This window comes from Phaseolus vulgaris, chromosome 7 (genome assembly GCF_000499845.2).
Source record: "Phaseolus vulgaris cultivar G19833 chromosome 7, P. vulgaris v2.0, whole genome shotgun sequence".
NCBI classification, from domain to species: domain Eukaryota; kingdom Viridiplantae; phylum Streptophyta; class Magnoliopsida; order Fabales; family Fabaceae; genus Phaseolus; species Phaseolus vulgaris.
The window spans coordinates 106,526-129,019 of NC_023753.2; the positions used below are offsets into that span (position 1 = coordinate 106,526).

The following is a 22,494-nucleotide window of genomic DNA, read 5'->3' on the forward strand; positions in this document are numbered from 1 at the left end:
TCATTAAACTTAAGTATAATATTATTTTATTTTTCATTAAACTTAAGTACAATGTTTTTTTTAATTTAGAATAGTACGTGCGTGTGAAATAATTTTAAAATAAGAGGAGGATTTATATGGAATTTTTAAATAAATGGATATTCGACTTATCCTGAAAAAATGTATTAGGTTATTAATGTAATTTACTCTCTTTCTTTTCACATCCACAATCAACGCGCCAACCGTCCGTAAAAGATACTTTTACTTTTTAATTCATAAATTGTTTCTTTACTATATTTAAATTTAGTTATTATAAATAATTTTAGTTGTTTAATTTTGTAATTTGTTTCTTAAGATAATGATTGCACAGAGAAAGCAAGTCCCATGAGGAAAATAAAGAAAATAATGACGGGCTAAAAATTGTCTAACTTTCATGATCATAAGTGTTTATATTGTTTATGTATTCCTCAAGTAATTTGAGTTAGGATAGAACACGGTAAAAATATTACTAAACAAAAAATAATTTTAGAGACTTAAAAAAAATATGTATTATTTTAAAAATAAAAAATTATTTATATTTAAAATAGTTTTTATTATTAATAAATTTATAAATTATTTTTTAAATTATATCTAATTAAAAAGTGAATAATTAAAAAGTTTGATAACTAATTAAATAATAATTTATAAATTTTATTAATAATAAAAATTACTTTAAGTATTAATAATTTTGTAAAAAAAAATAATAGCTAAAATGTTCACACTCTTTTTCCTATTTTAAATGGTATTTTGCTTGATTATTTTATTTTGACTATTGTGTCATTTTATCTTGAATTTTGAATCTAAAAATAGTTTCTAAGTAACGATATGAGAGTGATTGATAAAGTGGGACGGTCCGACTTGTGTCCAACTAAAAAAAATGCGGGGTTGGTTGTTGATTTCAACCTGCTGGCCCGCTCTGTATATCTCGCAACCCGCGCGAGTCAAGTGCGGAGCGGGCTGGGTTGGCCCGCATAACCGCATAACTTTAAAATGTATAAATTTTGTTTTGCACCTTCATATTTTCTTTATGTAGCCTCGTATTCTACATTCTGAAAATTTTAATAACATCTTACTACGCATGTCTCATGAAAATAATATTATGAGACCATTTACCTATTGCATATAAATAAAAAATCAAAATTTTTATTTAAAAAAAATCTTATACAAGATGCCCGCGAGCCAACCCTTATGCGGGCCGGGTTAGAAAAATCAGCCTGCATATTCTATGCAGTGCGAGCCAAGTGCGGGATGGGTCAGCCCGCATTGTCACCTATATTGTTGTATGAAAGCAGCTTATACGTAAGGTGTAAGGTGCAGGACTATCTTGTTTTAAAAACTATTTTTCCAGTCATTATAAACAACATTTACAAGATAATCAAACAAAGTACTTCACGAGAATCATTTTTTAGTTTAGAGAGGTCAAAATAAAGAAGACAATAAGAATCTCGCATATGTGTATACAAAGTCTTCACTAAGATTAAGATTCAAAGAGTACTTGGGATGGATTGATTCTCATTCGTAGACAAAGAAAGATGATGTTGAGAACTTTTTCATGATTTGGAGTCAATATGGAGAATTCTGATTATTGATTATAAATCATGTTTAGCAAACAATGTGTTGAAAAATTCAATAAGAGATGATGACATTGTATTAAGATTAATTAGATATTTTAATAGTATTAAGACTAACTAGACTATTTAACTTGTGTTGTTTTGTCTTGATATTTTTTCTTAAACATTGTTATGTTATTAAAGCCCTTAGTATGAGACTTTATATATAAAACATTTTTGTCACACCAAAACCTTTATATACTCTTAAAAGTTATGAGACATTGAACGATACTTGTACATGAAAATCATAGAAAATTAGTTTTCTAACTTCTTCATTACTTTACAAACATCCACTAAGATTCTAGTTAAGATAAAAAAACCTAGTTAAGATTTTTCCCTTCTTTCATAACATCCAACATAAGGATGTGAATGATCTCTATTTGAAAGTTTTTTTTTTCATAAAAGAATTAGTGGTATCAGTGCAATAACTCATATTAAGTCAGTTAATTAAAAATTTGACATATATTATATTGATTATAAGGATCTACCGATATAATATATTATTTTCATAATAAATAAAAATTTAAAAAATCAATTTGACTATGGTTGAATGAAATATGTCTTTTGAGAATTAAAATAAATAAATAAAAATAATTTAACATTAAACATGGTACGTTCATCCGAAGTTTAACATTCTTCATATAAAGATATCTTGTAAAGTTACAAGAACAATAAAAAAAACACAACAATGTCATGCAAACCATACTTCAAAAAACTAGTCAACAACATGTTTTGTTTTCTGTCGTACACATTTGTTTTTTCAACTTTTTGTCGGTTATCATAACTATTCATAAAAAATAAAACACCATTTTAACGAACTTCTAGTGCTTTAGAACACTTAGATTCTAAAATCATATTTTTACAACCAAAATCAACTTCAAGAACATGACATTTTTAAAATCTATGAGAAAAGGCTTGTATTGATGAAGGAAAATATTTGTTTAGACCATATCTCACAACACATTACAATAATAATATAATATTTAAAATTTAAAAATAAATTAAATATTATTTTATTAATTTATGAAGTGTATGTTGATTACTATTTGTGATGTTAACGTATTATCACTATTAATAAATTAAACTTAGACTCCATAGAATATATAAAACAATAATAACAATGATAAATTAATTATTCTACAAAATGGTGTCGCATCCACCAATCTCCATTTACTTCCTCTAACCATTTTTTCCTCTGCATGCTTGAAATGGTTGCAATGTAAGTATAAAATCTCCACTATAATCATATTTATGCATTATTTTGATTTACAATAACTTAATTATTGTATACTTAAAAGAAGTGTTAGAATAAAAATATATATAGTTTGAGGTGCATCCAATCCCACCAATTAGAGCCCATGCAAGAAATTTATACAATGATTTTATATTTTAACTGTGTAAGGAAATTTGAAAGTTTAATAATGTTAGGGTGTTATGAAAGAAGCTTTGGTCAGCAACATTCCAAAGGCATTCATTAAATTCCAGCAAATAATGCTGAGAAAAAGAGAGTTTGTGAGTTAAAGATGAGAAACCGTTTCATTTTCATAACAATGGATTCATTCACAATTCACAACTTGTTGCTATAAATACCAGGGAGTAGGAAGGGGAGAGCCATCCGCAGAAGAAGAAGATGAAGATGAATGCGATAGTGGTGGCGGCGCTCGTGGTGACGGAGGTGCTGCTCATGGGGGCTGCCATTGACGCCCTGGATGTGTGCGGTGTGTCGGTGACGGATCTGATGACGTGCAAGGCGGCGGTGACGCCTCCATCGCCGTCGGAACCTTCGGACGAGTGCTGTTCGGTGGTTTCGAAAGTGGACATGGATTGCCTCTGCAATTACAAGAATTCTCCTCTCTTGCCTTCCTTGGGAATCGATCCTGATCTCGCTCTTCAGCTCCCTGCCAAGTGCAAACTTGACAAGACTCCACCTTGTTAGCTCCTTCTCTTCCTTTTGTGAAACTTTACCATTACCTCTAATAAATAAATCATTTTCTTCTTTTATCATTTCTTAACTAAATCACACATTTAACCTTTAATTAAATATCATTAATTAATTAAACGTGTTGGAAATCTCAATCGAAATTACAACATATTATAATATATTATAATATGTAAATGTATCTAAATTTTATGAGATTAAATTAGACTATTTTTAATATAACATCAGAAATTTTTTGTTCAACTAATCAGACAGGAATTGCAGGTTAAAAAAATATCTCAATATAAATATGGAATTATTATTTTTTTCATAATTATTTATAAACCAAAATTAATATATATGTACTTACTCCCAGAATATTTTACATTTAATTTTTGCTAGTCATCAAAATATATACTGCATTTACAGTATATTACATAAAAAGTAATAAATCTAATTTTTAAAAACAAGTCTAATTCTACTATATTTTTCAATATCTAATTTCGGTTGAGTTTTTAATTATTTTTAATATATTCAAGAAACATTTCAATTTATTAAAGAAAATGACACGACTTTTATTTGTTTTTACCATGGATTCCTATACAATTAAAATTATTATTTTTATAGATAATCACAAACTTATCGTTTATATTTAAGGAAAAATGTTGTATTTAGCTAATTCTTACCATTTGTAATCCAATAGTATTAATAAATCTTATTCAAAGGTAAGTTAACTTTTATTCCTAAAACTTTATCATTGTATTCATCACACCTTTTAATTTATTCATCTTTCTTATATGTATCTTCTCTCTCAACTTATGCACACAAAAATATAATATTTTTTAATATTAATATGATTAACATTGATGCCGAATTACGTAAGTTTTCATCGATAATATTTGTTGTATTTCAAATATGTACACATTAAATAGGCGAAATACACTTTTTAAAAATAGTTTGTAGTGTCTATATTTTAATATAAGAGTATATTTGATTAAAAAAATAATTAATTAATAACAGTATAGTGTAAAGCCACAGAGTATCTAGAATGTAGAATGATTTTGCAAGAGCAGAAAGAAGGAAGAATAAAAAAATAGAATAGATAGTTATAGTTATGGAAGAGATGGAGGAAGGAATGAAGTGTGTGTGCACCTGGAAACTCTCCTAACCCAAACCCAACTGCATCTGCATACAAGAGAGAGTGAGTGTGTGTGTATGAATCAGTGAGCAGTTCCCAGTTGCTACAATGGAGTGTGTTCTAAACTTGGGGAGGGGGTTTGGAGGAGGGCGAGGACGAGGAGGAAGACGACTCTGGTTCATAATTCCAAAGGGTCTTTAGCTCACCTCTTTTGCTTCCCAATACAAGAATCACTCCTGTTCATATGTATAAACAATTTGGCATCACAAAAGCTACCTAAATCATGAGAACCACAAAATTAGTTACCTAGTGTGCACGGAACAAGGTAGAGGAGTGCAGGTTGTCCATGACCGTTCATCATGTATAGCCCCAGATATGTGAAGAACAGCCCTGAACACACCAAACATACTCTATACTTTAATACCTTTGAATCTAAATCTAAAATAAATGTTTAAATAAAATGACCAACCCACATGGGAAATGTTAAGTTAACTCATGTGATGTGGAGGAGAAATCTTTAAGCAGATTTCCTATGATACCAGGAAAATCAACTAAGCAACAGTTATGAAGAAACATTATTCAACACAAACATATTACCTACTAACTTACCGAAGCCATAGCCAATCATCAACCAAAGAAAATATCCGCTCACGACCCCCTTCTTAAGATCTTTGTCGAATCTGAGACAGTCCAAAGCCATACATAACATACGTTGAAAACAAGGCTTCTTGTAAAGTAAGGTCGGTATGGAAAAGAAGTTTATAAATCTTCACTTGTTAAAGTTTTTGACTAAATAAGGAATTCAATACCTACGAGAAAAGGAAACAAGCAAACCAGGAAAGAGAATATCTCCAAATCCAATCATATCATAGCCACCCCAAGGATCAGCCAAGCGAGGAAATCTCAAAAGCATAGGAATTGCTTCACCACCAGCCTTGTCACCTCGAGCAACCTACAAAATAAAACTCATCACTGTAGGACACCTTTTCACTGCAAAGAACATAAGCAGTGAGGTGAGAATTTCATTTCAGCAGTGAGGTGAGAATCGAAGGGCCTATTTGATTGCACTCAATAAAAATAGTCTTTAGTTTTTAGAAATTAAAATAATGAATTTAAATATAAATTAAAATTCTAAAATTTTATGAATAATTAGATTATTTAAAATTAGAAAATTTTAAATTTCAATTAGAAAGAAAGAATTTGAAATTCCTTAGTTTCTCAAATCCATGTGTCTTCTTTTTTAAATTCTCTTAATGATTTTGGGTAGGATGTCATCTCACACCAATAAAATAACTACTTTTCATTAATTAGATTTCTTTTATTAATACTAAAAGATTTTTTATTTTATTTAAATTATTAGGATTCTTTTGTTGCGGTAAAACACTTTTATTTTTCTCTCTATATTAACAGGATTTTCTCAATCAAGAAGATTATTCTTTTGTCAATGTCCAAATGATTATTTTTTTATCCAGCACTAGTGTACATTAACTAAAAAAAATAGCCCCAACTATACCAGTATGAACAAAGACTTACAGTAATCATGACACTCTTTTGGAATATCACTGGAGATATGAATACCCAAAAAATGTCGTATACAAATGCACAACAAAGTAGGACCGTTGCAACCTACGATATCAGATTCATAAATAAATTATGAGAGATGACAACAGATATTGGAACAAAACGAGAAAGGAAGTAACAGTTATAATATAAACACAAGGAAGTCATTAAGGTACCTTAATATTAGGCAACCGAGCCATCTGTAATACTGTTATCATCAAACAGATGCCCTGTTAAGAATAAAGCCGTATGTCAAGCAAATTGCATACAACAAAAGCTCAAACAAACAGCTTATCATCGATGAATGACAAAACCCACTATTGAGACAACAAACAATTCTTTAGTGCAATGCCTGAGAAAGCTCACTACGGAATCAAAAGAGAGACCAGGTTTGTCTCAACAAGAATACACATTCACTCTACAATGATTAAGTGCAAAAATATATGCATCATATTTCTGTGGCTGAACATGTGCTCTGATGTGAGCATTCATACATGTATATATGTAGATAAGTGACTGCAATTAAATGTGAGCAGATTTTTTTAAAAAAAGGAACATATCAATACTAGGCAGATACAAAGCTGGAAACAGAATGACAATTGAAAGACTTGTGCCCACGTACTAGAAACTGGAACTCACAAGCAAATCTTGCCCAAACCAAGAAAATGATTGGTGCCGAAATACAACCCATAAAACGGCAAATGCCACGCTGAATAGTAGCACTACCAGCGAGAAAATAGAAACCTCTCCAAATAAAGGTAAATTCACATTCTTCTGAGCACAAGCTCGACGTTTCCTGCCAATATATTTGAGAAAAAACTTGAGAAAATGAAGAGATATACAACATGCAGAAAGAACATTGATTTCCCTTTTTACTAGAAGAGAGAAGATATTTTGTACCTTAAAGCGAGGGTTACAATACAGTTGTGCATCCCCTGAATATGGAAGCAAACTTCCATTAATGAAACGAGTAGTTTCAAACAAATAAGGAAGAAAAAAAAGGATCAAATGCTTGTCAGCAGTTTATAGGTATTGTAGTTTCAAGTTTCAACTTTCTAATAGATCAACATACCAGTTAATGGAGAAGTGAAAGTACAGTCTAATGTATTTGTAAAAAAATAAGTGAATTTTATTAGACAGAATTAAAGATAAAATACAACTAGGGGGCAAACAAAATATCCTCCTAAGGACAAAAAATATACAATGAGAAACAGACTCCAGAACATAGAAACAAGCACGAGATAAATAAGTTTAGTCAACAGAAGTGAATCAACAGTGTATCACATAATTGATTAAAGTGGCATATTTTATCCTTTCCTGTAAATGAGCCCTTAAGAAAAAGAAACTAAAAAAGTTGGTCTAAACACTAACTTTGTTAGTTAAAGCAATTCTGTATAATTGAGTTCAACATTTATGTCAAGTAGTTCAGAAGTTTAACTGACAGAGGAAGTTGGCATCCCTTTTCTACCAGGATCTACCGTATTTTTAGGTTATCTTACATTCTTTGGTTTGTGTATGGTAATGATACGAGTAGTTGGGCTTGTAAAGCCTATCTGGATGCAGATGTATGGCTTGTACAACTAAAACAACCATTTGGTTACAGAAATAATGTTTATAATGTTTTGACACTTATCGCAACCTACTATCAGGGGTAATAGAGTCATTAAAAAAATAAACTTTTGTATTTGTAAAGGAAAAGAGAGCATGAAAAGTAAAACAGTGAATGTAAGGTGGGTGTAAAAATTTATTGGACGATAAAATATCATGGTCCCACCATAATGAAATAATATGAAGGATTGGATTGTATGTTTAAATGAAGTTATCTCTATATCATTACTTGATATTTTTTTAGCTAGAAGATTAGGAGTAAAATCCACGAAAATGAGCTACCTTACCTCAATACCACCAATGCAGAAAAGTACAATCAGCACCCAAATAAACCAAGACGACATGAAGAAGAACAGTAGCACAAGAAAAGTAGAGGCCGTAATGACAAATACGACAGCACCCTTTGTATCTATGTTAACTATTTCCTCAGGTTCGTCTTTCCCTGCTTCAGACACAGCGCTCTATAAAAAAAACAATTTTATGTTACAGACTAATAAAGATGTATTAAAATTGTAACAAGTAAACAAAATGAATGGAAGAAACCATTCTCCATGGCTCCATTTAATAGTTAACTGATTGAAAGATCACGGGCTAGCAATACAGAAGGCAGTCAAAGATAAAAGTAAACGTAGATTAGAAGTTAGCACGGAAGCCAAGATCAGTCTGTGGTTACTGGTTACAAATGTCCCATTCGAACATTGTTGAATATCTGTTACTCACTGGAAGCACACCTTCGCATCACTATGATTACTTCAGTTACATTAAACAACGATAAAAGTTCATAAGATCACATTTGAGCATATATCATAGACATTAAGGTAAATATAGGGTTGCATGGAAAAACCTTGGGAGACAACTCATTATAGCGTTCATCGAATTGATCAGGAGCAGTTATATCTGCCCATAGTGAAGCACATGCAACTGTTGCAACAGCCATCAACCACAAAAATGAAACCGAGTAGTCTACAACTGGGCGCGTTGGAGCATATGGCACAACCTCCACTGAAATGAACAACTCCGAATCAACCATCAGTAAATCATTTGAAACAAACTTCGCATCAAGCAGAAGAAATGCACTTGAGATTGATAAAGAAATGATATTTTTCTTTAATCTTACTTATTTAATGCATTTATGTGAATAAATGAGCATATGTATAGAAATAACTTCTTGCAGTGCTAAAAATTGGGTATTTTACCATTTACTGAATGTTTAATTAATTAATTCATCACAGAAGTACGTGCTAGGCAACATAAAAAGAAAGTCTATGACTTTAGTATGAAATCGTACTCAAGTGCAATTGATGCCAACGGTGAGATCACACCACGGACACTAGCTACAAGGATTCTTGATCAAATGGGGAAACCAAGGATTCTATGTTGAAGTGGGTGAATCATACAACTTTTGATAAGGAAAAACATAGCAGAAAAGTCCTCTATGTCTCAACTAGAACAAAATAGTAAAAATTTAAGTCAGGAGGATATTGACCCTCTAGGGATCCTTCTTGTCACCTTGAGTAAGTCCTTTGAATCATGTTCCAGGACCAAGACGAGTAAGGAGCCGTTTGGTTTCGGAAAACACTTCCTATTTTCATTTCCTGTTTTCATTTTCATATTTTTAGATTTAAAAGACATGTTTAGTTTGACTTTGTGTTCTTGATTAAACAATTTTCAACAAAAAAATTTAAACTATTTTCAACAAAAAAATTTAAACTATTTTATAAAGTTAACAAATGAAGTTTCAATTATGATTATACCTTTATTAATGAACAATTTGTGAATAAATAATTTTATATTATATATCCTTGATTATAACATTTTAGATTGGATTATAAGTTGAACTTGGAGATCATAAATTATCATGCAAATTATTTGCGTGTATAATTACCATTTATATACCATTTCACTAAAATTTTGAATAATAAATTCTTCAGAGTTTCAAAGGATTAGAAATTAAGATTATCTTATGATTTCCTCAAGGTTAAATATGAGGGTCTTATGTTGTTTAGTGACAACAATTCCGTTATCAGCATTACCCATAACCGAACCCTGACAGAACAAAACACTTGGAAATAAGTGATAACTAATACTTCATCAAAGAGAAGTTGGATGGAGGCATTATTGTTACAACACATATGACTCTAAGGCTCCAAGAGATTGATGTCTCGACACTGAGCCTTATTCATTTATCAAGAGAAGTGTCCTAAATATCATAGGATATCTATAGATGGTTTATCTTTAGGATAATATGGAAGATCTATAAGGATAACCATATTATTTATCTTAAGAATATCATGAGATTTTAATTTCGTTATTTTTGTCAATTCCATGGTTATTAAAACCAGACTAGTTTAATCAGGACTGTGCGGTTCGTCAGATCCTTAAAACATTGGATCGGTTAAAAACTGCGGTTTGGCAGTTCAACAAAAATCAGGTGTGTCGTTTTGGGTCAGATTTTTTCCTTTTCTTTTCCTTGATCACGATCTAAAAATCACAGGATCCTAAATCAGGAAATAGGAGCATGACATTTTCTCTTGACTCACTTCGGCTTACTTCCCTTCTAATCACAACTTATTTTTAATATATTTCTTACATGGAAATCTCTCTTTTTTTGCAATTTTTTTGGAAATTCCACAATATTTAAAAGTATAAACAAATTATAATATATAAATTAATACAAATCTCTGCTTTCAAATCGGTTTTATAAAATTAATTTAAAGTTAAATTTCAATTTCTTAAAATCATACAAGAGTCTTTCTAACCTTATAAATATTATGTTATTTTTTAAAATATTTTTTAACATTTTTTAATATTATATTATATTGTTATATTTAAGTCGTTCAACTACGCTAATTATTGGTTATTTTTCTATTTCTTTTGCCTTATAAAAGGGATACAAAATTTTGTTTCTTTCAACTTACAACTAAGACAACATCCGTTAAATACGTACTTATTATTAGGATTATATGTGCTAGAAAATAACTTATCTAGTTACTGTGTCCAATGTTAGATTTTAACTTCATAGCTTATCTCTGGTACCCTATCATATTATTATTACATGACAAAATGAAAGAGAAGTAAATACAAAACTCTTTCACAAAAGCACCAGTGGACAAACAAACTACAAATACAAGTTTAAAAAATCGAAGGACAGACCTTTCCTTTTAGATGTCAAAAGTTTGTTGAGAGTGTCTCCTACTGACTTTGTTATCTCCACAACCGGAATTGAAATATTTACCGGATTGTCCTTGGAGCAGTCCATCTCAAAGAGTTCTGATATAAAATAAACAGATAAATTTCATATTAAAAGCGTAAAATAACATAAAAAGTAAAAAAAAGTGCAGTAAAGGTAAGTTTAAGTTAGTGAATTGTAATTGTAATGCTAACACAATTAGTGGAATCCTTTTTTCTGTATGTAATAGCCTCTACGGATTTAATAAAAACCAATAATGCAACAATGCTTGTTATCATGGTTTCATCTACAGGCTTCGGATGAGCAATGAGATTGGATTTCTTTTTAGAGCTAATGTATTGCCCTTTTCCATGATCAGTGATCATCCTCTTATGTACAATTTATTATGGAAACCAATCTTTAACAAAAACTAGTGGGAAGTAATATTAGGAAAAACAATGCATACTGGTATGATAAACTACATGATTTAATTTTGGGCTATTGTCAGTGGAAAATATGATCAATCTAAAATCTGGAGGTGTAACGTGAAGCCTTATTAATGTTTTATATATCCATGAAGAGTCCAATTTCAGCATGTAACATAATTCCACTTATACAAAGCAATACCATTTAATGTATCTAAAGTGCCAAAATTAGTCCAATGATATTTCACTTTGTTGTTTAGTGACATTGTCTCATGTTTTAATATTTTATAAAATTGAGCTATTTGCCTATTTCAAGTACAAGACTCATCATTCCATAATAGCTTTCCTGAAAAAAAAAATAAGCTCCTAAGCATTAGAATTTGTTCCTATACATCATTATAAACTTAAAATCTTTATCCAGGTTCCAAGAAAGCGACAATAGTTGGCAATCAGAGTTCAAGCTATGCTTGTGAGCCCAGGTTTAGCCGTGCTACGTACTGTTTATTAAACCCCGTGCTTAGATTTTGAGTATACTGCACAGCATGCACGAAGAGATTTCAGCCTAAAGAAAAAGCATGCGAGCAACCAAGCTGACAAGTGAGTGGGGACGTTACCAGACTGACAAATGACACCTTCTATACGTCTAATACACCTTCTTTATTCAGATTAAACACAAAATAGAAACCTCGTGGTTGAAGTGCTAAAATATACCATCGGCGTCGTTTATCATGAACACGGCAGCAGCACCACCGGACTGCGCGAATGTAGCTTTAGTTGTGAAGTCACAAACGCCTCGTGCGCAGAGAGCTGCTAATCCAGATAACTGCAAAATGGAGAAATGCAGAAGCACACTACTTGAGGAAGCTGATATACGATGAACAGATTTCAAAATACGAGCATGAAAGTAAGAAAACAAACAAAGTTGGGGAAAACAGTTGATGCATGATACGAAGGAAGGGGAACGAGAAAGAAACCTTTACGGTGGAAGCGGAACAGCAGTCCAAAGGATCGGAAATAACAGCGGGAACTTTGGTAGTTGGATCAGCATTGTCAGGCAAATCGGAGCCAAATTTTGCAGTCATACCATTGTACTCTTCATCTTCCTTCCCATCAATCCAGCTCTGTATCTTAACCTGCAAACACATTGATTAATGTTATTAAACATGAGAGAGAGAATTGAAGAAATAGATAAACGTAAGGAGGAGGAATTACCAATTGCGCAACGTGATCGCAGTGGTCTTCATCGGCGGCGGCGGCGGCGGCTAGGAAGGCGAAGGAGAAGAAGAGAAGGAGAAGAGCCGGCGGCAAAGAGGAGGAGGAGGGCATTGTTGGTTAGGGGAAAATTGAAACGGTTGGGTTATGATTGGTTAAAGGTTTAGTGTGTGCTGTGACGATGAGAAGGACATTGGTTCCTCTCCTCTCCCTCCCTCGGGAATTTCGTGGCATTTTGGGATTCTGCATTTTAAAATACTCTTCCCTCCTCTCTCTTAGCCAACCGTTTCCACCTTCTCCACTTCATCATTCTATATCTTCTCCCTTTTCACATTTTCCCAAACTTCACTCTCCACCGTCAATCCCTTTTCTACACATTTCAACATTATTATTAGGAACACACATTTTATCATCATTAATTTACTCATCTTACCCTAATTTTACTTTTTTTTAACCAAATTTTTCAATTTTAAAATAATTGTAAATCTACCAGTAGTTGAACATTGTCGGTGTCAGACACATCGAATACTGATACTTGTAGGATATATGTATCTGCGAAGTGTCCAATTAAAAAATTATTTGTTGTTTTGATATTTATAGCACGCTAACACAATTTTAAAAGGAAAAAACACATTAATTTTATAAAAACTCAAATTTATGGTATAAATTTTGATAATGATTATAAAAATAAGGAACAAATCATTTTGAACCAACTATGAAAAACATCTTTCTACTAAAACAAACTGAAATATATTTATGCACATAAACATTTATTGTCAATTTATATAATTCATAATTACATAATATATAGATTTGTGTCCCTATGTTCTATATTTTAGAGATTATACGTATCTCCGTATCTGTGTCTGTACTACATAAGTGTCGACCGACATAACCAGATTCATTAAGTCCAATAGAAGATGATTAACAACACCAAACAGTGATTAAACATTAAGTAATACACTCTTAATCCTGGTCTAAAACTCTAATCTGATTCAATAATAAAGGATCCACAATAATAATATAAACAGTCACAAGTTTTGCAAAAAATCATCACGCATTAATTACACCAAATATCGAATACTGAAATCTGACTTAAACGTTATAGTATCTTTTGCGGGAATGGAGATTTTACAAATGAGGAGACATTAAAGCATGAAGGGATATAAAAGTAATTTTCTTTTTATATCTTACAAGATGAAAAACATAGATCAGAAATGTTGTAAGAGAAAAACAAAATGGGAGTATAAAAGCATTGGGCGTTAAAAGCGGTTTGTGATTGTTGTTGTGTTGATTTTGAAGTCCATGGCTCCCTCCATGAGGATCGTCTTCGGTCTTCTCACTTTCGTCACCGTCGGAATGATCATAGGTATCTCTTCTCTCTTCTCCGATTTCTTCTTCTTCTTCTTCTTCACTCTCTTGCTCTTTCTTCTTCTCTCTCCCCCACTGCCCTAAATCACCACACATCTCAATAATCATATTTGAATTACCACTCACAACTTTTCACTCTTCTCTTCCTCAATTACATTGCAGGTGCTCTCTCTCAGTTGGCCATCATACGAAAATTGGAAGACTCATACGGTATCGGATCCTACTTTTCTTCTCATTTTCTACCCTCGTTCTCAATAATTAGCCACGATAGGTGTGCCAGCACCCACCTTACGCAAAGTTAAATTTTTTATTACATGGTGGAGTGCCAAGGATTGTAGGCATCTCTAACACCGTGCCATCTACCAACCCCTTCAAAAGCTTAGGCTTTTAGCTGATGCACATTAATGATTTTCAAATTTCTGCATTGCTTCTTTAACGAGTTTAAATGAAACAAATAGGGGACTTGTTTTAGAGGGATATTTGACCTAGATTTTTGTGTTTGATTATTTTTGTTATGCTCTGTTAGCCTAACTGCTTCATGCAGGCTCTGATTCTTTGCCATTTAGAAGATTGCGTGAAGTCGAAGGTCAGGGTTACCTTCAATTGCCAAGAGGTCAGTAATATTTTTGTTTTCTGCCTATTTTAATCTCTCTAGAGTGCTAGATGCCTGCTAAGTTAGTTCCCTTTCCACCATGTGCAATGCTTTACCTAAAAAGTAAAATGTACTACTGTATTAATCTTTTTTTTATTCCTTGACTGACTTTCAATCGTTTCATTGTTGAGTCTTCTAGATATTGTATTTGTTTTTTTTTTTCAAACTTTCTGTAAAACACAAATATCTTTGTTATGAGTTACTCCATCAGTGTATTTTAGTTTTACATATTTTTTAAGTTGTCAATAACTAGCAATTTTCTTCATTGGAGCTTCTTTTTCAACCATTTCTTCTAATTTTCAGGTATTTCTTTTTGGAATAATGACAAGGAAGCAGAAGTGTTACGCCTTGGATATGTATGTCCGTTGTCCTCCCTTTCTTCTGCTAAACTTTTCTATTTACATGTTTTCTCAGGCTCATCCTCTATGATAGAATCACAGACCTCATGGTAAAATAAAATAGTAAAATATTATTGCTTATACATTCGGTGTAAAGGTATAATTTTAACGCCTCAAAAAGGCAACAAGATTAAAGTTCTCTTCTCTGTTCAATTAAATACTTGGTTAAAGAATGCTTGACTGCACTCTGAGTGATCAATATCTGTGTCATTCTGTCTTATAATTTTACGTTTAAAGCCTATGTCAGTCTGTGTTCCAGCTTGCGTTAGACTCATTAATTTAACCATTGTCTGAATAACCAGTTTATTTTCTTTTTTCAGTGAATTTCTTTTGCTTATTCTCATTTTTTTGAGAAATGAATAGATTTGCATGCTTAAATTTTGATTATTATTTCCGTCTGATCCTCAATTGTAGGTCAAACCCGAAGTGCTTAGCTGGTCTCCTCGGATTATTTTACTTCATAACTTCTTGAGTTCAGAGGTTAGCTGTCCCTACTAAATGCTGTTTTTCATTATTAAAATGTTTCTTGAGGTCAAATACCCGGCAATTAACAGTACTTTTAAAGCATTCTTCAGCTGAATAAAAACTGCTGGTGGTGGCCATATGTATGTATTAAAATTATTTTATCTTTACAGGAATGTGATTATCTCAGGGCTATAGCTCTCCCTCGCTTGCATATTTCAACTGTGGTTGATACGAAAACTGGAATGGTACATTGGCAGTTTCTGTTGAATTTCAATTTGATTGATCATAATCATCAATACATGCTACGGGATGAGATAGGGTTTAAGTTTCATTATGCCTAAGTGAAGTATTGTCAGATTCACCATGGGAAAATTTTAGTATGTATAATGAATTTGTCATAAAATACTAAATGCCTTTTAGGAAGACAATGTGCATATGCATATACAGGAGCTTGTTGTTTTGTTACATTTGAACCTTCTATATTGTTGCATTCTGTATGCAACTACCTAACCAGCTCACTTTGTGACTGCGTTTTAATTTCTTCTCTTTAAGAATAAATTATATTTTTGTAAACCACTAAATGGTTTTTATCTGAGGGTGGCAGGACCCTTCTCACAGAAAATACCCAATCCTGGGCTAGGAAAAAATGAGTGAGAAGTTTTGAAACTTAAAAAAGAAGAATTTTATGCTTCAAATGTAGAGCTTAAGTGAAGGGCTGTATTTTAAGATTAAAAGAATTTTCTGTTGATTTCACACAATGGTCAAATAGGTTAAAAACCACTAGAAGGAAACAATTTATCCTAAAATTGCTTTTTGCTTTGCTTTCCTATTATACCAATTTTCTGCTTATCTGTGACATCATTTATGTGTTACATATAAAACCACTTCAAGGAATTTCGCTAAACACCTTGAAGAAATAAAGAAAAGTTGTTAAGATTATAAACAGCTTTTGTTGATTTCACACACTGGCTAATAGGCTCCTATATCATTCTTAGAATAAGTTGATTTTATATTCAGTGGTGGATGTTGACCAATAATTTTGGGGAGACCAAAATAATATATTTAAACTAAGCATAGTTTTAATTTTTAATCTCCATGCAAAGCCGCTAGAGTCCATTCTCCACACGTTGCATAATTGGATTAAGAAGAAAAGGAAATCCATTTTAAAATTAGTGTGGACACGTGGAAGTAGTAGGATATGGGGTCATTTTCATCTATGAACATGTATTTCTTCATTAAATGTGATATTTCTGTCCATAGGGAATCAAGAGTGAAGTCAGAACCAGCTCTGGTATGTTTTTGAATCCTCAAGAGAGAAAATATCCTATGGTACAAGTAAGTTAGCAATTTTACTCTCCCCTCAAGTCTTTTACTTCAGTCATTAAAGCAGTGTAAAAAACATGGAGTGCACCATCTGGTGTGACCATATTTTATTGAGTAACTTTAACTGTACAGTCTGATAAAATATGTTCACCTTGCTCATCTAGGCAATTGAAAAAAGAATCTCTGTCTATTCTCAAATACCAGTTGAGAATGGTGAGCTTATGCAAGTCCTGAGGTGAGAATATGACTTATTTTTTCTCTCTATATCTGAACATGAGTGGGTTTGCTAGTATTAAGGCTAACATTTGCAGCAGCACAGGTACGAGAAGAATCAATATTACAAACCTCATCATGACTATTTTTCTGACACCGTAAGTTGTATTTGCTCTTTTTTAATTTTCAAATTATAGTCAACATGCGAATTTCCTTGAAGTGGCTTCTATGAAACCCCATTTGCAATCTGTTATGCCTTTTTTTTTTCGAGACAGTTCAACTTGAAGCGTGGTGGGCAGCGAATAGCCACAATGCTTATGTATTTGAGTGACAATGTTGAAGGAGGAGAAACATATTTCCCATCAGTAAGCTTCTTGTTTTCTGAAATTTGTTATTTAACTTATTTTGGTAGTTGTTGTATACTTTTTTTTGGATTTTATCTTTACCATGGGAAATATGCTCAATTTGTAACATGCTACTACTAGCTATCTATTCGGTGTTATGTGTTGGCTGTTATATCTGTCACTCAAATTGGACATTTTGACTATAGTGATGCTGTTGTTTATAATAATACAATATGATTCAGGCTGGTTCCGGTGAATGTAGCTGTGGTGGGAAACTTGTCAAAGGGCTATCTGTCAAACCAACTAAAGGAAATGCGGTGCTTTTCTGGAGTATGGTTAGTGCAATTAATTTGCTTATTATGGACGGTATCCGTGTTAATTATGAAATAGGAACATCTATTTCCTTAATTGTTCTAGTACTTTTACGTGTCTTGAAGATTGTGCTTTTTGGCCCCAGAGATAGAATATATATCTTTGATCATCTGCAAGTGCATGTGTCTTAACAAGTCATAGAATGACGAGTGGGGTACTGTTTCCCAAAGATTGATAAAGAGTCAATTTTATCTAATAACCAATTACTGCAGTACAAAACTACCAAACAAATTAGTATAAGCATAAGAAGCAAAGAGTAACCAAAAAGTTTAAGTGATAAATTCAAGAATACAAGAATTAATCCACTTTTTCTATGTAGAAACAGTATGTTTTACCCTTTTACCCATTGGAATACATATGCAAACACTGGTGCTTAATAAGATAAGCTTCTACCATTACATATTGTTAAGAACCGGTGCTAGATAGGAAGAACCAGTTTAAAAATCAAGGGTAGAGATGGCTTTATAGGTTTTTATATATATATTTTTTCAATTTATACTCATCATTAGGATTTAGCTGGTTTATGAATTGGTACTTTTGTGATAGAAAATGTGAATGGTGAATGTAACTGTTAGTGTTGATCTTGGCAGGGACTGGATGGTCAATCAGATCCGAACAGTGTGCATGGAGGATGTGAGGTAATGTCTGGGGAGAAGTGGTCAGCTACGAAGTGGATGAGGCAGACCACTCACGTTTGAAAAAAAAAAATAGCAATTGGATCTTGTCCTTATAAAAGAATAGTGATTAAGAATAGTTATTGATATTAGAAATATTTGATAGTGTTAATCTTAAATCAATAAACTGCAGCACCGTAGTCTGATATTATAGATGCCCCAGGTATGGTTTTACGGGGTTTCCAAAGATAAATACATATCCTCATTTATTCAACTTTCTGTTTTACATTTCCTTTCTCACTCAGGTAAAGATTTCATTCAAATATTTGTAAATGGACAAATCTTTTGGCACTTGTATTCTTTTTATCCACCTTCATGATATAAATTTCACACTTTAATGAAACCAATCTTTAGAATCTAACTATCTCATCAAACCATTCTACACTCAACCAATAAAAAAGATCAGTGTATATGGATTTTATAGTTGTAAAATCAACAATTTTATCATACATGTGTTCTGCGTTTAATTTCACCAAACGTTATTCTATATAGCCTTTGAAATTTTGACGAGAAAAACTCATTTTAACCAGTTTACACTTTTAAATAAATTGAATTCAAATTCTTAAGTCTTTTCAATTTCTAATTCCTATTATTTTTACTTATCACTCAAATTTACATACACTTACAAAAAGGTTTTATTTAAAATTGAGTAAATTAAATGTTAAATATGGTAGGACAATTTCTTCGCAAACTTGTCTTCAAATTTTCCTCCTTATTTTTAAATTCACTCCTAAACTATTAAGCATTCCATTAATAACAATAATATAGACAAATAAAGCAGCTTATCAGTAGTTTACTTAGATTAGAAGTGTGTTTGTATATATGTATCTCCACCACTTACAACAAAAATGTCACTCTTCCATGCTCAAAACCAACGCCATTCCGTTCATAATAAGATAAATGGAATTGTAAAAAAATAATAAACTTTCTGAATACAAGCCTAAATCAAACCATGAGATGTTACGTATCAGCAACTGTATGCCCTTTTTTATGTTTGCCCTTTAAACCAACACCCGCCTGGTACCCATAGAGACAAATACGCAGACCACCCTTTATCATCGCTTCATAAAAATAGTTCTTGAAAACCTCCATGAATTCATCCCTGTCACAGTACCATCATCATCAGCTTCTAAATTTATGCAAAATCTTACAAGAGAGACCACACCGCTACTTTTAACAAATATAAATTGTTTATGTATATAGATAGAACCCATGACCAACCTGACTTGTGGAAGGGTCAACAACGAATACCCCTTTACATCAGGATGCATATCTAGCACCAGTACTTGCAACCTTGAAAGGTCTAACGCCTCAGCATCAATTAGCTTCTTTATCCTGAAATTGCGTATCACAATAATTACGTCACCAAAAGTTTAACAAAAGGTATATCTAATCAGATGTTTGGTCAGAAAGAACAATTTTCTTTAGTAGAAGGACGTGGGATCACCAACCTGCTTGGAGTGCCGCTAGCAATGTTAACACGGTTTTTTAACAAAGAAATCTGCATTGATCATAAAACAAAATCAATGGAGCAATGCTTCCACGAAGAAGAATAAGAAGAATCACAATTTATAACATGAACCAAGGGAAGGAAAAATCATGCAGCGGTGAAGAACAAAACATTAAATTTAAATGCACAGAAGTAAATTCACTTTTTTAGAGTCCAAGAAAAGGGGTTTAGATTTCAAGTTTTTAAAATTAAAAACGGAGTAATTTGGTCCCTCAGCCGCATGCCGATGAATTTTTGTCTGGTTTCACAACTGGTACAAGTTGAAGTGGAAGGATGCAGAAAACAAGAGAGAGCAGAAGTAATGCATAGTTGAATTGACAAAATCATTATACTTGTCCTATCAAACCAGAGCCATAGCTCCCACAATATGCTACTCTCAGTCACAGAAACACAGAAACACAAGTTATCTTGCCCGTAAAATTTGTAAATAAGTGAGTGAGTGTTTGACGAAAATGAAAATCAACAAATAAATGAAGGTTAAGAGCACAGAACAGAAAGACAGTTGAATGAGTTGATGGTGATTGGTTTAGGGTTTGTTAGGGTTTAGGGTTGTACCTGTTCCGGAAGCTTAACGTGCTTGGCGAATAGCTTTGCAGCGTGGCATTGTTTAGTGAAAGAGCGAAAGCCCCTGCAGAACGAAATTAGGGTTTTAGCATGTAAAAGGAATTATAAAGGGAGATAACGAGAGAGAGAGAGAGAGAGAGAGAGAGAGAGAGAGAGAAGAAGAAGAACCTGAGAAGGTCTATGCATCTTAGGGCAGAGGAAGTCACGATCAGAACCGCGGGACTTCCGGCGTTAACTTTTCCCTCAACCACACTCCCTTCGCAGAGATGCTCCCTCCATGCGCCGCCAAACGCCGCCTTAACAGTTTTCCCCAATGTTTGGACATCACACTGATTTGGTACCTCCAGAATGCAGTCTTCTCTGAGAGACTCCAACTCCAGCGATGAAAGCTGAAGACCCATCGCCGACTCAAGGACGCGCAAAGGCTCCGACGAAGGTTCATCGGACTTCTCTTCTTCCACCTCTTTCGCCTCCTCCTTCTTCTTCTTCTTCTTCTTCCCAATATCACACTCAGTTTTTCTCTTTCTCTTTTCCGACGCCATTCCAACCTTTCTCTCCTCTTCTTCTTTCTCTCAGCCCTATATATATTATTATTCACCTTTCTTTTTCACACACTTTTTTTTATCTTTCCCAACCCCTAATTTTCATTATGGGCCCAATCAACATTATTACTAATCAAACTCCTCCTTTTTTTTCTTATAAAAACAATACAATTGAATCCAACACAAAATAAATTATTATATACACAATTACTCTCTTTTATCTTCATTTCGAAAATAAATTATACGGAACATTATTTTTCAGTTATATATTATACAGCATCAATCATTAGAAACAGTTATATATTGCAACTATATTATTCTTTATACATTTATATTATATAAGCAGATGAACATTTATCCATAATAGTCAACGTTCTTTAAAAATATTTATATGTTGTTTTGATATTTAATAATTAATTTTATGAGAATTTTTAAATTCAATTAATTAAATTGTGAATTAATTTTATTATATATATATATTAAAACGGTATGGGGAAAATATTACATTATTTGCAGTTAATTATTCAAATAAATTATTATTTTTTTAAATATTTTTATAATATAATTTCCAATTTTACAAAATAAAAGTTTATAATTAATCATCTTTCAATTTTTATTATATTAATTCTTATTAAATTTTAATTAAGAATATAATTCAATTAATTAATTTTTTATTTTGTCAGATCAATCTCATCAACTATAATTTATTTGTTTATTTTTCTTTTCACTTCCTCTTCCATCTAAATATTTAAAAAAAAAAAAATCATAAAACTCAAAACTACACAATATCTTAAATGCTAAAATGTTTAGGAGGAGGGAGAGTTGAGGTAAGGATATAATAGTAAATTAATGTGAATTTTATTTTGTCAACTTTTGTGTGTGAAAGTGATGGTTGTTTTAAAAATCAAAACAATCTCTTGTAATGGGATCAAATTGATGATTGTTCAACAAGGGATGTAAGTGGACAAAAAGATAAACAACTACCCCATGTTTGCATAGCTCATGATAGTGCCCATCTATCAATATCTGAATTACAAATTATTTAGAGCAACACAAAGAGAACAACTTTATTAGATGCAGATATGATTCTTCAAAAAGAAAGAGAGGGGGAACTATACCATGTTTTTCTTTTCTCAGAAATCTCACATGGAATAAAAATTAACAATCATACTGATAAGAAATTTCTGTACAAATTAAAGTTGACTTGTATAATATTCTTAAAATAAGAATTGAGATATGATATATGAAAAAAATTATAAATTAATTTTATCTGATGAAAATATCTTCGTGTACTTCAAAACAGAGATCCCACTGAAGTTACCTTTCAGAACTTTTAGGCAATGAATCATTCCTTTTTCGGCAGAAGATGTCACAGATAAAAATAGTCATTGCATACAGAAGAAAATAA

The 22,494-nt window shown here is 32.1% G+C and overlaps 3 protein-coding genes across 4 annotated transcripts; 1 reads left to right on the forward strand and 2 right to left on the reverse strand.

Annotated features, from left to right (window-relative positions):
• Positions 1 to 3,060: 3,060 nt before the first annotated feature.
• Positions 3,061 to 12,998, reverse strand: LOC137828775 (signal peptide peptidase-like 5). Of its 2 annotated transcripts, none has more exons than XR_011083969.1 (14): positions 12,659 to 12,958; positions 12,421 to 12,579; positions 12,158 to 12,269; positions 11,006 to 11,122; positions 8,697 to 8,854; positions 8,140 to 8,313; positions 7,145 to 7,179; positions 6,884 to 7,040; positions 6,421 to 6,474; positions 6,218 to 6,310; positions 5,498 to 5,636; positions 5,294 to 5,364; positions 4,991 to 5,074; positions 3,061 to 4,920 (listed from the first exon to the last, which is right to left on the reverse strand). XR_011083969.1 is itself a non-coding variant. In XM_068635459.1 (14 exons), exons 1-14 carry the CDS (start codon positions 12,770 to 12,772, stop codon positions 4,805 to 4,807), a joined length of 1,587 nt encoding a protein of 528 aa, XP_068491560.1. In that variant the 5' UTR covers positions 12,773 to 12,998; the 3' UTR covers positions 3,061 to 4,804. The 2 variants fall into 2 exon arrangements, 1 of the variants encoding a protein (XP_068491560.1); XM_068635459.1 differs by having other exon boundaries at positions 5,494 to 5,636; positions 12,659 to 12,998.
• An 854-nt stretch (positions 12,999 to 13,852) lies between these two features.
• Positions 13,853 to 18,684, forward strand: LOC137828671 (prolyl 4-hydroxylase 1). Its single transcript, XM_068635344.1, has 12 exons — positions 13,853 to 14,027; positions 14,192 to 14,239; positions 14,574 to 14,642; positions 14,985 to 15,037; positions 15,494 to 15,559; positions 15,715 to 15,789; positions 16,805 to 16,879; positions 17,032 to 17,102; positions 17,187 to 17,238; positions 17,356 to 17,445; positions 17,667 to 17,759; positions 18,387 to 18,684. Exons 1-12 carry the CDS (start codon positions 13,964 to 13,966, stop codon positions 18,492 to 18,494), a joined length of 864 nt encoding a protein of 287 aa, XP_068491445.1. The 5' UTR covers positions 13,853 to 13,963; the 3' UTR covers positions 18,495 to 18,684.
• A 551-nt stretch (positions 18,685 to 19,235) lies between these two features.
• On the reverse strand, positions 19,236 to 21,135 carry LOC137828672 (uncharacterized). The gene is made up of 5 exons (XM_068635345.1): positions 20,713 to 21,135; positions 20,536 to 20,608; positions 19,922 to 19,971; positions 19,692 to 19,805; positions 19,236 to 19,572 (listed from the first exon to the last, which is right to left on the reverse strand). Exons 1-5 carry the CDS (start codon positions 21,084 to 21,086, stop codon positions 19,431 to 19,433), a joined length of 753 nt encoding a protein of 250 aa, XP_068491446.1. The 5' UTR covers positions 21,087 to 21,135; the 3' UTR covers positions 19,236 to 19,430.
• Positions 21,136 to 22,494: the final 1,359 nt, after the last annotated feature.